The 16,394-nt window shown below is 29.8% G+C and overlaps 1 protein-coding gene across 3 annotated transcripts in view; it reads right to left on the reverse strand.

Moving 5' to 3' along the window:
* Nucleotides 1–16,394, reverse strand: part of LOC139481491 (ephrin-B2-like) — a 137,303-nt gene that overhangs the window by 38,114 nt on the left and 82,795 nt on the right. The window contains exon 1 of one of the 3 annotated variants that reach the window (XM_071264863.1): nt 12,165–12,534. The exons of the other annotated variants lie outside the window; for them this stretch is intronic. Within the exon in view, the coding sequence (XP_071120964.1) occupies nt 12,165–12,328 (164 nt within the window). The 5' untranslated portion in view covers nt 12,329–12,534. Of the gene's footprint in view, nt 1–12,164; nt 12,535–16,394 lie in introns of those variants that run through there. 3 annotated transcript variants of the gene reach the window in all.

Below are 16,394 nucleotides of genomic sequence, written 5' to 3' on the forward strand. Positions count from 1 at the left end.
TTAATGTTCAGTTTTACAGAACTAAATGTGAAATTTACAGGATATTGATAACAATGTTGCTTTGGGGTATTGCTTTTAATGACACTCATCTGTGCACAATAGCTGAAACAGATTGCATAAAACTGCAACAAAATAACATTTTTACCACACAAACATTTAACACTTGAGCAAACTTAAGATAACGGAGAAAAAGGAACAAACGTATTTGAACTACAAACATCAATTTGATTATTTTCCGATCATGTGTAAAATTGCTAAAAATATTACATTTAAAAAGAGTAATAAATGTTCTGCAATTGTTTGTAAATTAGTTCCAATTCTCATTCAATCTGCTTTTATGGATAGAAAAGTTGTAATTTCTGTCAAATTTGTAATTGATAACAATATTTGGTTATGTAATGACTAAAATACTTCAAATAAATGATAACTATTACATCATTTAAATTTCTGTTTTAACATTCCAGACAATGTTTATTTTGGTTTTTGGAATTCAACATATGTACAATGTTTGTTGCAGAAAAAATTGTCCCCAAATAATTTTCAAACATTTAGTGTCAATTTGTACAGATATGAAAGGATAAGGATACATTTTGCTATGCGGTCATTTCGATCGTTTCGGTACTGGTATTTCTGACAGAAATTGTAGTTTAGCCAACTTATCATGTTTCCTCTCTTTTCAGGTTTGTTTACATAATGGAGTTAACCACCAAAATTGACCTCTTTTACAAATGGACATTTAGAAAGGCTTCACTTCTATTATAAAGACTGTTCTCTAACCAACTTAAAAGGCTATTAAATTGGACAGGTTTTTGACCTCTCAGTAATATAGGTTAAAGATACATCCTAAAGCCACAAAGATTGTCAAAATACCAATGTATAAAAATCTATCATTTATTTTTTTAACTTTAAAGTCTGGCCCAAGATATCTTACACTAAGTGATATTCTTTGGTCCCCATTTTACCAAAATAAACACTGGTTGAGACATCTGTCATGTAAACTAATAGATCAAGATCATACTACTAATCATCTTAGTCAATGAAAAAGAATTAATTAAAACCTTCAAGTCCAATAAGAGCAACATTTGATATCATTTAAGTTTTAAAAGGCTTTAATTTATTTAAAGTTCAAAAACTGTCAGAAAATATCAAAGAAATGAAGAGGTTTCAAGTAGATGTTAAATACAGACAAACTGTCTGTGTTCGGTGATTTGTCATAAAGGTCTTTACCTCATGATCAAATGTGTTTTAGACTGAACATACAACATGTACAACTCTAACAGAACAAGTGAATAGGTTTTCACAAAGGATGTATATTGTAAGGTTAATGTCATATTTCAGGTTCCCCTTTATCTCTGAATAAATCATATTTCATATGATAAAGATAAATAATAAAAAGTTAACTGACACAATCATATTTGATTACAAAAAATATTAACCTCATACATAATGTGACCAGAGGCGGATTTAGGGGGGGGGGGGGGGGGGGGGGGGGCTTTTTAGGAAAAAATGTGACTGGACCGGGTCCCCCCCTTAGGCAGTCAGTGGGCCCCCACTTATGAAAATTTCTAGATCTGCCAGTGGTGACTATACCATCAAAAAGTGTATCACTCAAAATTGCAAATTAAAACTTCCATGGTCAGACTCTTTTACCCTCATTGTGATAGACTTTTTGTCCCTTTTTACACCCTCAGATTTTATGAATTATTCTCATTGCAGTTCTGGTTTATTGTATAAAAACTATATACACACATGTGTCTAAGTTCCGAGTACTCTAGGTATAAAATTAGCATACAGTTGGACCCAATATTAAGATTCAACTAATATACAGCATGAGTCTGTCGGAATTTTGGTTGTTTGCTAAATTTTTGCCAAGTTTATTAAATTACTGGGTTACACATGTTTTGACTCACTTAAATGACAAAAGTGTTATCTAATTAATCACCCTATATCAATTTCCTTTATATTAAATATTTTCAAGCTCAGAAGGATAGAGACATGTTAATTTCTTGTAATAATTCATCATACAATGACACTTTTAGGTCTAAATTATGGGAAATTTATTCAAATCACATTTTAATTTTGAAATATTTATAGAATGAAAATCTTGTGTGTAATTATGCTACATGCAATTGTAACTGTAAATTCCTTTTTGTGTCAATAAACCCCTGAATGTAAAAATATGTCACAGTAAATTGTCTGTTTATTGGAGTTTAATGACCAAATACATATTTGCACATTCTTGACAATTGTAGATATTCTATAATGCCATAAAATACTGATATTCTATAATATTCCATGGAACTAACAGCTCACATGGGAGCAATAGAAATGATCCCAGAAATTCATTTAATAGCTTCTGTATCTCCAAATGGATATTCTTAATATTTATTTTCTCCAGCAGACATATAAACACCTAAGCCTTCCTCACATTAAACATTTGTCCTTAATTACTAATCATAATCAAATATTTACTCAAGCAAATGAAGAGGAGATGTTTTTTGTTAGACATATTACTTAAATACGTTAGTTATATCTTAATGAAGAATGGGATAATTTTTCGTGTAAGCTATTTATCAAGGGTTAAGAAGTTCCTATAATACATGTTTATTGCAATGATTCTTTTACCAGTAAAACGATGACTCAATTTCAAGTCAGCCAGTGGCCGATTCTTGTGGGTATTAAACAATAAAACTTGTTTTTAAAAATATCCCCTCACTTAAAACGCTGAGTACACTATTTTTACCATTACAGTTAATAAAGACCTCCCCCTTTCCTAATGAGCCCTTCTGTACACATGTCATATATAAAGAGATCCTTAGTTAACAGTAAAACACAAGTTTCATAAGTACACACAAATTCAAGAATTAAATGATTCCTTAGCTACCAATGAAAGTTTTAAGAGTATAGAAATGAGAGTTAAATTTCCCCTATGCCATAATCCTGCATCAATACAATAACAAACAGTAAGTTGTACAGTAGCGATGATGTTTCATGATACTTTCATCACACTTATTAACATTGTGACATTTTACATGGGACTTTTGTACATATTAAGTGCATGGTTTGACAGACATTTGCACCACCCATCAACAGATGTGGTTTATACTGATACTGTTAGGTAGGAGCTGTCAACACATAAAAAAGGAATATAGAAACAATAAACCATGATTATACTTAAATTCACACCATGAGAATGCTTTTATATCTTTGTCTGACCTTTGTTGACCTTCCACTTTCTAAATGCCATCACTATAGAAAATTTCTCAATTCCTCATATTATGTAAATTGAGAGCATTAATATATTTAAAATGCAAATTTACCAAATGAGAAAAAAAAATCACAATTCCAACGAAAACATAACATTAAAAGAAGCTTTCAGCCTGATACACACAGACATGCAATACAGCCATAACTTCCACATAAACTACATGAATATGATTCCCGATCGTCACATGCTGTTTTGACTTTTTACTTTTAATGAACCTCGGTGACATTAAATGTTCTCAAAAGCCTCTTCTAGTTTTTATGTTGACACAGGGCTTCTGTGGACATTAACACTTCTTTAAAAGCTTTCTCAAGATTATGGTTCTTTTTGACAAAGAAGCATTAATTAACCTAAAGACTTAAATTAATCAAACTTGATCACTATCTTCTTTAATAAAGAGTTTAATGTCATTAATTAATGGGGTACATTAAGGTGAAGTGGCTTAAATCATAAATCATGCATGCAGAGAAATGGGGTTGCTAATCTATAGTGTCCCATTAGCCATATGGCACATGCAGGTCTTGAAATCTTAAGGCAATACACATTTCCGTAGCCTCAAAACCTCAAGTCACAAAACCAAAGTAATGACCGACCCGACTAAAGCCAATAAAACAGTCATTTGTCACCCTGTAAGACATGTCCATTACAAAATTAAATTTTGTGGTAACCTTAAGAGCTAAGGAATGAGACATCCTCTTGATGCTCATTTTTTTCATTTCCTGCCAACAATCAAAACAGTACTGAATTCTTTATTCTTTAAAAAGTAAATATTAAACTTACTCAGAAGTCAAATTTTAAAATGACAAATTAAAACACAAAGATTTACACCAATTTTCATACTTAGAGAACTCTACTACAATTTATGACCTTTATAAGGTCAATCAGAAGCACGTACACTTCAGTATGTTTAGAATTTTTGCGATTTTACATGAATGTGTATTTATTTTGACTTATAACACTGTGTAATTAGTTACCATGATAGCATAATACAATATAGAGTGAAAGGATATCTTTTTCGAACCACCTTATTATCAACAATTTGCTGATCGCCATTAATTAAATGCACCAGTTCAACTAAACCTTGCAAAACTCTGAAAACTTCTACCTTACAGGAGATGTATACTGATAATACATTATAACTTGTTCTTTATTAAAAACGTCTTAATATATTGTAGGTGGTCTTAGGAATTTCCAAACATATCGTGACAACTTTCTAAAGCCAAGAAATATTGACAGCCCTAATGACACAATTTAACTTCACTGAATTAAACACTGGATCAACAGGTATTGAAAATGAAGAAATTTGTCATGCAAGTGATTTGGTGAGATGAAAATCAAGTCCGATCATTCATTTCTTTGTACAAAACCAACATCGATTCATTTTAGTCAGGATGTTTTAAAATATGTTATTTTGACTGAGACTTGAGTAAGGAGAGATAGTATGAGATGTAGACCATTACGGCTGATCTGACAGGGTACAATGGTGGCTATTGTGTTCTGAATTCACTCCATGATGCATCACGCAACTCATTACTGTCAAAAAACTGTTTAAATTTCAAATGAAATAGATCACTTATCTTTTGCACACTTGGTACACCTTTTTGTCAATATTTAATGTTTATTTTGGGAAATGGGTTTCTTTCACATCAATGAAATCTATTTTATAGTTATTTTCTTTGATTTGAGATATCTTTTATGCATTTAAACTTACAAAACATATTTTTTGCACTATATTCAAAAAGGTGCGTTTGATTTTAGTAATGAATGTCAAAACTTTAAAGACCAAAAGTGAGAAAAGATGTAAAGATATAACTCAAGTTTACATTTTGATCATCTTTTATGACTTTGAGATGATAATAGGCAGGTGAATTTATCCTGATCTATTTTTCCAAACATGATCAATGCCTCTATCACACTCTCTAACTGATTTAAGCTTCTGTGAGGTAAACCAAAATGCACTTTTTGTTCTCATTTAAATATGTCGCACATCTCCTTATGTTCGTATTTTTAGGGAGGAATAATTTACAATGTTGTTTTGAAACAAACTTAATAATAGATGTACATTGCACATGAGAGTTCTTTAACATTGTTCTTCTAAAGAATTTTTCATCATCTAAAATGAGATATTTTATCGATTAACCATTAATTAGAAAATATAACAAGTTATATAAAGGCATAATGAAACAGGATTCTTTCTAACAATACCTTATATGTAACAATTTATTTTTGAAAAGGCAATAATTTTTCATTAAACCAGAAACATCTTTTGGTGGCAGCATTCAGTACATACAGTTTCATTAATTGTGTTATGAAAAGTGGGTTTCATTGGGGTATAAGCGTGACACAGGATTGCCGATTTTTTTGTAAGCGTGATACGTGAAGTCAAATTATTGTCCCGGGAAAACAGGAAATGAAGTCTGAGGGACAAAAAATAAAAATTGCTTACATATATACATTATGTGTATAAGCAGAATACAGGAATCGGACAAAACAGTAAGCAGGATCAGGGATCAGAACCCCCCAATGAGACCCCCTGAGAAATGGCCATCAATTATTGGAACATGGGTAATAAGTAGATAAAATTGTTATGTCCCCTGAGACAGTTTACAATCATGAAGATTCATTTGTCCACACAAACTGTTTGCCTAGGGGTGGTATACAATAATATAAATTACTGTTATTATTACATGCAACTTGTAATGCATAGTGATTAAAGTATGTGTCAAACAAAAGAAAATGTAAGGTAAAAGACTAATGGATAGTCTATGTTGTGACCAGATAAAAATGTTTTTCTTTAACCTAGATTGGGACTTGTCTCTTTCATGTCCCCCAAACAAATCCCCATTATATTATATTAAAGATTGCAAACATGTTACATAGTTCTGATTTCATTTTTTGTTGGAAGAGATAACAAATTCTTTTCCAAAACATAAGAAACAATATTAGAAAGGAATCTTTTCAGTTTTGAGAAAATTTACATGCATGATTCAAAGGTCCAAATGCCTGCCTAGTGTTAGATTTTCAGGAATAACATCAGTCAGTTTTAGAATTGATTACAATCTGCAGCAAGGTATATGATGTACATTAAAGTCATTAATTTACATGGAGTATCAAACTTCCTTACAGATCACTAACAGATGGACTTATTTCAGATGTTCCCTAGTTATAACATAGAGTAATATTCTCTTCTTAAAATATAATCTCACTTTACCAATAAATTATATTTTCAGTTTGACCCTGCCTTCAGCCTCGATTGATATTATAAACTGCTACTGATGTAGTCTCTTATGGCCAATACTGCGTGAGGAACATGTATATTTTTTGACCTATCATCTTACAAAATTTACAAACTGTTAGCTTTATGTCTCTTTTGAGAGACAAATTACACAATAGCAAAAGCGATTTTTCATTATTTGCTCAAATTTATGTCTTTTTTACATCTGATAAGAACCTTTAATTGAACTAACTGTTTTTAACTACCATTATGCTATTTTTGAAAGAATTCCTTTGAACTTTTAATAGATATTTATTTTCTTTATTATAGAACATTAGCCATTGATTACTAAAATATTGGGTTTTTTCTCTTTTCTATAAATATCAATTTTTTCACACTGTTCTATTCCAACACAATAGCATCACAGATTATTTGCACATAATATCTAAATTTTTAATTTAAATGATTTTAGAAATAATTATTACAGGAACATAATTAATCTTGAAGTGCATTTAAATGCATCCAAGATCACATACTAAATGCATAATTTAATGGTCAATTTATAAACATCTCTCAACCAAAGAACCTGTATGGTTTTTTTTAAATCAAATTGTATCAACACTTACACAAGAAATAAATATGTACTTTGCCACAAAAATAAAGACAAACATTTTACAAACTAATGTCATGTTTCAAACAAAGTGCAAAAGGTTAAAAAGCGTTTACAAAATCTGCAACACTATCTGAAGGACACAAATTTAACTTTGATTGTTTGGTTTGTAAAACAAACGCCTTAAGAATTAATATCAGTACCGATTTTAAGTGCAATGTAAATTGGTTGTAATAATGATAATGTTGAATCAAATTAAAGACAAACATGTAAATGTTTTATACAGGCTTTTATTAGCTCAACTCAAAATCCTATAGTTTTCTCAACAAAGAAATTTGTAAAGATTGTTTGATATCGGACTTTATTCTGCTAAAATTATGTTTACCTACACAAATTATATTCATCCTATAGTTTATTCTGCTACAATGTTGACAATTCGCCATTTTCTAACCAACCTTCAATCGGATTTTACTACAAACAGATTGCTTAATGTTAAAAACAAACTTTATCATTGTTAGCATTCAACAATTTTGTCAACACAAAGGTGTTAGGGATATATATTAGCCAAATTAAGTTTCACTAAGCTGTGACCAAGAATAAATTTCACAAATTTACATCTACTTCGAACAAAAAGCTTTTTGACATCTATTTCCTTACAATTTGTGTATTTTAACATCTGTGACCATGGTAACCTTTTTTTTTAAATGTCACAAAGTTTAACCTGTATTCAGTTGTATAATACTTGTTTGACTTTAGGGTGAATTTATGTTATATTAATGTTAGACAAAGCAAATGCTTTACAGACTATATTGTGTCATTATACTCTTAAAAGCTGTCACAATAAAAACCCTGAAATATTGCCAACAACTGCTATAAATAGATACAAGAAGATGTGGTATGAGTGCCAATGAGAACTCTCCATCCAAGTCACCATTTATAAAAATAAACCATAATTATAGGTCAAAGTACAGTCTTCAACACAGAGCATTGGCTCACACCGAATATATGAACACAACAAAAATGTATATCGAAACTTGTAAATACACGAAACATATTCATCCACATTAATACCTAATTATCGAAAAACTAATGACGCAACTTAAATTTGTTTAAACCTAAACTAACTAACAGTTTGAACCTATTATAACATCATTTAAAGTAAGAATTTTCCAAAAACCATTCATTATTACTGTCTTAACTCCATGAAGCTTGGTCTTTACAAAAGCCTGATTACAGATTTAATAAGGCGACATTTCTTGGTGAGAAAATTAGTATCTTCTCTATTTTAATCAGTTGAATCACTATGTGACATCAGATTTACTGAAATCTCTTAATTCTGTTTTAATGAGGGGAAGTAACTCTGAGCTTAGTAGTGTTGAAAAACAGTGAGTAAGTCAGTGTTAAGCTAGAATGATTTAGACAACAATCCACTGATTTAATCCTGCCAAAATTGACAGTTCACCACAGATGTTAAATATTGAATCAATTCATCTACATGTATTTTCCCCTATTGAGAAAAATCAAATCATTTGAGCAACTCCATCTGATATTATACTTAAATTTATAGACATTTTCATTGGAGAGAAAGAAACCATATGTAACTATCATCAGCAGTTAGACAGTAAATGATATATTTTTTTCCTCCTATGATAGAACAAGTTGATAATGGAGCATAAAAATTCCCTTGCTGCATGTCTTCTCATTACCATGTAGTAAACCGACTGTGCACTGCATGCCATGTTTGTTTTTTTACTACATCTTAAAATTGCTCATTAACTGCTTCATTGCATTTGTCTGAGAATTCCCTACATTTCTATGTAAATCAAATTAATTTGACAGGGAGCTGTAAACAAAAAAAAATCTACCTCAAACTTTTTGCTTTCTGAGCCTTCCTATGCCAATTCACATCAGTTAAAAGTTAGCATTTATACAATGATTATCAAAATTTCTGGGAGTTCTCTTAGTTTTTTTCTATTTCATAAAATACATGTAGATGCACAGTGAGTAGTAGCATTATCTAACCACTATCCTGTATCTGGTGTGAAAATGAGAACAAACGTTTTTTTTAGACTTACTGCAGAATTTGAAGTAAATTAATTTTTATGTTACTTTGTCATGCACATGCCAGTGTATTTTTTAATGCCCTGTTCTAATGCTATACAAAATATAAACTTTTTGATGGATTTGGCAATTGGGCTTCTTAGGACAATTATATAATAATCAAATCTCCACTTCACAATAAGGTTGTTCTGAAGTTACCTTTGTTGCAACATAATATCTTCACTTTACAATTAAAACTAGTTTTACAGTTGCCAGACAGATAACTTGAAACTATAATTATGTTTAGGGCAGATAAAATTTTCTCTTTGTCAAATCCTACATTGAAGAATTTAATGACTTTTTCATTGTAAATTCAAGTGTAACTAGAAACTTCAGGTTTTTAAACAGTAACACCAGGGACCTTGTTTGTTTTGATAGAAAACCTTCTCAAAATCCAAGTAAATGAGTTTTAACTTATTCAAATATTTAACAAACCTATTAACCAAGGTTTCTCATATTTATAAATGTGATTTTTATCGTGCTGATAACGGCAAGACTTCCCTTAGAACCCCCTATACATTGTACATATGCCTACATTATATACATTGTATATCATGCTTATTCAGTCAAGAGGGGAGTTCAAAAGTGAGTCTTTTAAGACCGTCTTTGAATTGCCAGACCCACTTGTATCCTTAACCTGGTGTTGGACAACAATGAATATAAATATGCCCTGTTACAAAAAAGTGTAACCTGAAGATCCTGCAGTTATATTGGTATTCCCCGTTATATTCTGCTGTGATGGAGATAGGTTGAATTATTCAAGTTAAATTGTTTGTGACATAGTAATATGAACCAACAAATATTTCTCAATTTTACGTTTATAAACTGTAGAATGTCTGATATCCGATTTTCTTACACATAATACACTTAATTTAACTTTGGTATTTTTGAATAAATTGACAGATTATCCTGAAGAATGCCATCCAAAATACAAACTTGAATAACAAAAGTGTTTTAAGCACAGCCTTAGGGATTCTATTTGAACAACCAACCTCTAATTTAATCTCTACTCAAAATAAAATACAGACACGTACTATTTAAGATGAATAGGGGATTACAAGAAGAAAAAGTCACTTTAAAAAGTACTCTAAAATATGCAAATTGGAGACTTAAATGAATAGAAAATAAAGACATAAACAAGCCGATTCGCACGGATTATAAAAGTCAGTGTCCAAAATAATAATGGGGGAAAAAACAAATAAATTAAAGGAAAAGAAAAAAATTGTACTTAAAAATGTAACGATGGTAGGTTGTAATTGCAATTGTATGTACATGTATGTCACAGAGCAAATAAACTAAAAAATAAAATAAAAATAACAAAAGACATCTAAAGTAGAGATCAAAAGTTTCTTGTATGCATGAATACCCAACCTTTGAAACATTAATTTTTTTCCCATCTCAAATTAATATTTGGTTTTATAATTTTGAGAAAGCTGTCATATAAAACAACTGTATTTGTATAAATTACAACTTAATTTGTAATTTTTATTATCAATCTTTACATATTGCTTGAAGCGAGATACAAACAATCAATCACAAAAAAGACAAGTTTTCGCCAATCATGTTATACATTGTCTTTGATCGCTGACAACTGCTTCAATACAATATATTTCAGTGACACTGAATTCCTGTTATGAAGGAAATGGGGAAAAACCAATGTACGCCAAAAAATAACATATTATCCTGTAGCATACAGAAACTATTCCCACATGTAATTTTGTCAAGGTTTAGACTCATCTCTACAGTATTTTACATTAATCACAATAACACTTCAAACAATTACATTTTTTTTTAGTGTTTTCTCCCCCATCATGATCAATATTACAAATTTATAAGAATAGCTTCACTTATTACATGAAAATCACTCGCTGACGATCTTTGAAGTTCAATTTATACTTTACTAACTTTTTTATTCATGAGTTATTAGCAGGCAAATTTCTGTTAAATTTTCAATTATTCAAAAAACAATTATTATAAATTTCATTTAAGGTTTCTGAATTATAATTTACAGCGATTTTAAATCAATTTCAAATTACATCATCTATAATTTTTTGCAGTATCTTTAGGTGAATAATGAACTGTTAGTCAACTCTTTTCCAAATCACATCTATTATGCAGTGTAAAATTTGATTAGGCGGAAAATTTCAAATACTTTTTGATTTCAATTGTAAAACTCATTTATAATGAAAATCTTATTATAAAATTAGAAATTTAACTCATGCTTGCTGTTGATAATTTGTTCCAATGACAACACTTTTAACCTCTTATTTCAAATTCCAAGTAACTTTACAATTTTTGACATAATTCATATAATATACTTCTAAAGTTATTTTTAAAGTTTCTATTTCATTTTAGTGTCACTTTTCTTACTTTTTATTAAACAAACAAAATGTCACTTTCAGAGTGTTGAAGTAATTTTAACAAAAGAGACAGTTGTGTGAAATTCTTGAAAAATTGTTATTCACACCTTTAGGCAATAACAAATTAGTATTGCTTAAATTTAAGCTATAATTATTAATATCATAACAAGCATAGATAATTGGTTTAACAATATAGATCTAATTAGATAAGTAAAATCTAACTAATCATTTAATTTGCCTGTAGTAAAAAATCAGAGTAAAAAATATATGTTAGGTAGACTTTTAAATCTAATTAAAGAAATTTGTAACAGATTTTCCAGTATTAAACTTAAATCCGTTGATGAGCTTTTTGTCATGAAAACCTTTTGATCTTTTACATCAAAGTGTCTAAAATCCTAAAAATTAATTTGAACAGGTAAAATATTTGTCTATGAGAAGTCAGCTTTTTCAACCACACACAATTTTAAATTCATCACATTTCACGGATCTTAAAGAGATGAATATCTCAACAAAATGTAATAAACGATCTACAAAGCTCGTTTAAGGTTTCCAGGTGTTACTTGACGAGCAGGTAAAAATAAATAATAAAAAATAAACAAAATTACAAATACTTACAGAGGATTTGAATTATTCCAATACAGTGGTGGCAATTTTTTGCCAGTACTTGTTACTGAAACTGCTGGCATACAAAAACTAGTGAAAGGTATGAGAAAAATGGAATACTGCAGGTAAAATAACATCCCCCAAAATATATTGCGGAGAAATCTCCAAGTCTTCATAATTACACTTCATTCAATACACACATTTGTTAATTATTATCATCCTAGTAAACTATTCATCTTGTTATTTTTCTGATATAAAAATCCATATCTGAGAAAACTGTAAAAATTTATACACGTTCCATGCCTGTTCAGTGATCAATTGTGTTTTGAGTGAAATCAACAACTGAATAGACCGCGAGGTCACATGATCGACAACTCTCAGCGGGGCACCAATCGGGGATTTAAACTGATTTATACTGAACAATTGAATACCTTTTCAATGACTTTTGTGAAAAGGGTTTATTAAAAAGCTGTTTGTTAATTTTAAATGCTTTTTGAAGGAAAATGAACATTTTAGTATCTTATTTCTCTTTCTACAAAGAGACATTCATTTCAATAAAAGTTATGTGCTTACTCATATTATGTAGATCAACCATTGAAATATTGATTTAAAATATGAAAATAAAATAAATAGCACACTAGATTTTTCCCAAATGACTATAAATTTTAATAATGAAAAACAATTTGTTTTCATTCACTGATAGTTTTATGCAGAAATTGATATGTATCAGTATATAGTTTGCATTATCTCAAAGATAACAGAATTGTTAAAAAAAAACCAACCACATATATTATTAAAATCAAAAACAAAAGTCAGAAAAAAATGTAAAAAAACAATTTTCCTATTATAATTCATTAGCAAAGTAGAGAAGAACAATTTCTTAGCTACATTATATATTTTACAGAAAACTTAACCTCTATAAAAAAAATTGCAGCCACACACATTCTAATTCATATCAACTAGCAAATATCTCATTTATGAATAATTTACAATTGAAAACCATTTGAACTTCACAAGAGTCTAATCTATAGCCTAAAATGACTTAATTATTAAAACTAATGTTCTTGCTCTCTACAATACAATGATGTTCAGAAAATGATTTTTCATCAGAAAGACTTTAATGGAAGAAAATAATAATGAGCTTTGGGAAATAAAATCCTTCTTTCAAATTTATTTATAGTATTGTATTTTTATTTTTTTACTAAAACTGCACTTTTGCTAATACAAATTAGAATTTCAAACATTGAAGCATATATATAGACTCTGAAATTCTTAATTAATTTGATTACCATGCAGTAACCCAAATCAAGATGATATCTACTGTAAGAGGAGATTGGTAGATAAAATCCTGATAACTGAGTATCCATACTGAGTACTAACATGGAATTTTTATATCTCTTCAAATAGTACTAAAGAGGTGGGTTAAGGGGGTCTTAAGTGTCCCAAACACCCTTTATGAAGCTTCATATATGGTAAATGCATAGATTTTTAGCATATGAAACTCCTAACATTATCTAGTGAAAAGTGCACCCAAGTCATCCACCGTGTAATTTAAGGCACATTTAGAATGATAACAATTTTGTAAAAGTATATGAAGATAACCTGCTGTCCTCAGCATATGACAAACATTAATGTCTACAAATTGAGCAAAATTGAACTAACATCAAAAACTGAGGATGTATATATGTGCTCTGGAACAGTTCCTGCTCTAAGGTGTCTTGTTGCTGATCGATGTTTAAATGAAAAATTGAGAGATGTAATCCTAGGCGAAATGAACACTATGGTTGAATATGGTATTTTACTGTTAAACATGAACTACCATAATTAGCCATATTTTTCCATGGTATTACAGTGCCAATAACCATAGTCAGCCATGGTCAACCTTGAACATAAATACCAACCATGGTCAGGATCAAATTTAACAACTGTCAAAAATGGTCATGGTCATGCATTCAGCGATGGGCAAAAATTCCATTCCAACCAGAAATCAGGTGATAATGTATATCATATTATGGATTTTAACTTGAATAGAATACAATCTTCATTGACTGGTCTGAAAAATCAGCTCATTTCGAAGTATCATTCAACTTTTAAAATGTTTGGATAAAAAAATTCAAATTAAATATTGATACTAAAAAAACTAACATTCACAAGTTATAAATGATTCATGATTATTGTTATCATTAACTTTCACATAAAATAATTAAGTGCCTAATGACCCGCATCAACAACTCATTTCATTTCAATTAAAGAAACCTATAAAATTCACAAGTTGCACAAGCAAATACACATTTCTTCAAAAGATAAAATAAGTTTTCTTTGAAACTGTTGATTAATTTGTGAAAAATATTTCTCCTACATTTGATAAAAAAGCAATTAAACCACAGATGTTTAGGATTGGGATACACATTCAGTATAACCAAGTTGTTATAATGACAAACCATAATATTTCCCATCTCCAGATCATGTCAGTCAAGCCATTTCCCCCTTATCATCATAGTCGTTCTGTTACATATTATTGGTGGGGATAGAGATAAAGTAAAAGATTCAAATTCTTCAGAGCTTTGATTAGAAGTTAATTGTGTAAAATATCTTTCTATTTATGAAAAACTTTGGCACAAATTAATAAAATACCCATGAGATTTTAACAGCTTCATTTGAACAATTATTACGTAATTATGCAAGTTATTTTTTTGTAAGCATGTGCAAGAGAGGAAGGAGATACCAATGGGATATTTCAGCTTTTAAGTTTTTGCTAATTAATTAAATGTTCAACGCTTTGATATTAATCGCAGTGTAACTGTTGAATGAAACCTTCCTTTGAGAAAAAATACAAAATACAAAGCTATTTTATAGGCAAATCATAATTAAAACAAATGGATGCTGCTATTTGAAAATTGACATCAATGGAATAAATGATTGATTTTCTTTTGCTTTATTGTCCAGTAGCAAACATTTCATGCATATTCAATACAGGAACAGATTTATACTACCGGTACTAAATCTAAAAGGTGTGTTCTGCAAAATGGTTCTAATATATCAATGAATGCATGACATTTGGACTGGAATTATAATCAAGAGGTAGATTTTGATAGAATTCAAGCAAATCAGTAATTTATAAATTCAAAAGAGTTTACAGTGCTTGTTACATATTTGTTTTTCGTTCATTTTTTTACATAAATAAGGCCGTTAGTTTTCTCGTTTGAATTGTGTTACATTGTCTTATAGGGGCCTATTATAGCTGACTATGCGGTATGGGCTTTGCTCATTGTTGAAGGCCGTACAGTGACCTATAGTTGTTTATGTCTGTGTCATTTTGGTCTTTTGTGGATAGCTGTCTCATTGGCAATCATACCACATATTTTTTATATTTAATGTTGATGCCAGTTGAATGGAATGACTTGCGATAAAGTGAGAGAGCCCTTCCAGGATGATTTTAGCAAATTTCAAGGTGAAAAACACCAATAAAACTGCTATTCTTTTGATATAATGGATATTTCCTACTATTAAAACATTTGTTTTCAAAGTTTCTTTACCCAGGAACATATATATGTTAACTGTTACCAGCTTTACTCAAAGACCACTTCAGTTACAAAAAAAAATATAAACAAAATGTAATCATAAATCAATAATCCAATATTTAGTCTGACATCATGTTTTATTTAACTTAAACAAGAGCTTTTAACATAAGACAGTAAATCACCCATATTCTGCAAGGACAATATTTACAATGACCTCAGGTGTAAGACAAAGCTATACATTGTAACCTTTTCTATTTAATAATTATGTTGATTTTAGGGGTCATACGCAGACTTGACCTGAGGATATGTACATGTTTAGTGATTATAGACTTTCATTTGATCTTAAAGACAGTAATTAAAGTATTACAATACAAACTGTCTAATAAATATATTGAAAAGAGGAAATGAGATTTGTCTGTCAAAAAAAACATCAAAAACATGATCTCTTTTTAAATACTTATTTCCTTAAGGAATTATATACTCCAATAGATCTTAGAGCCTATTAGAGGAGAAGGAAAAATATTCACACACTTTTCCTGACCATGGTCATCCTTTTAATGGTTTTGAATAAGACAAGACCTCTGGTATATGGAAAAAAGCTCCAATATTCTTAGTACTATATTCAAGATACTGTAACTGTTTGTACATCGAAGGTTAAAAATATTACTGTATAACTGCATCAAACAAGCAGCACAGTGAACTATAGTTGTTAATTTCTGTG

The sequence above is a fragment of the Mytilus edulis genome, chromosome 7, assembly GCF_963676685.1.
Source record: "Mytilus edulis chromosome 7, xbMytEdul2.2, whole genome shotgun sequence".
Taxonomy (NCBI): Eukaryota; Metazoa; Mollusca; class Bivalvia; order Mytilida; family Mytilidae; genus Mytilus; species Mytilus edulis.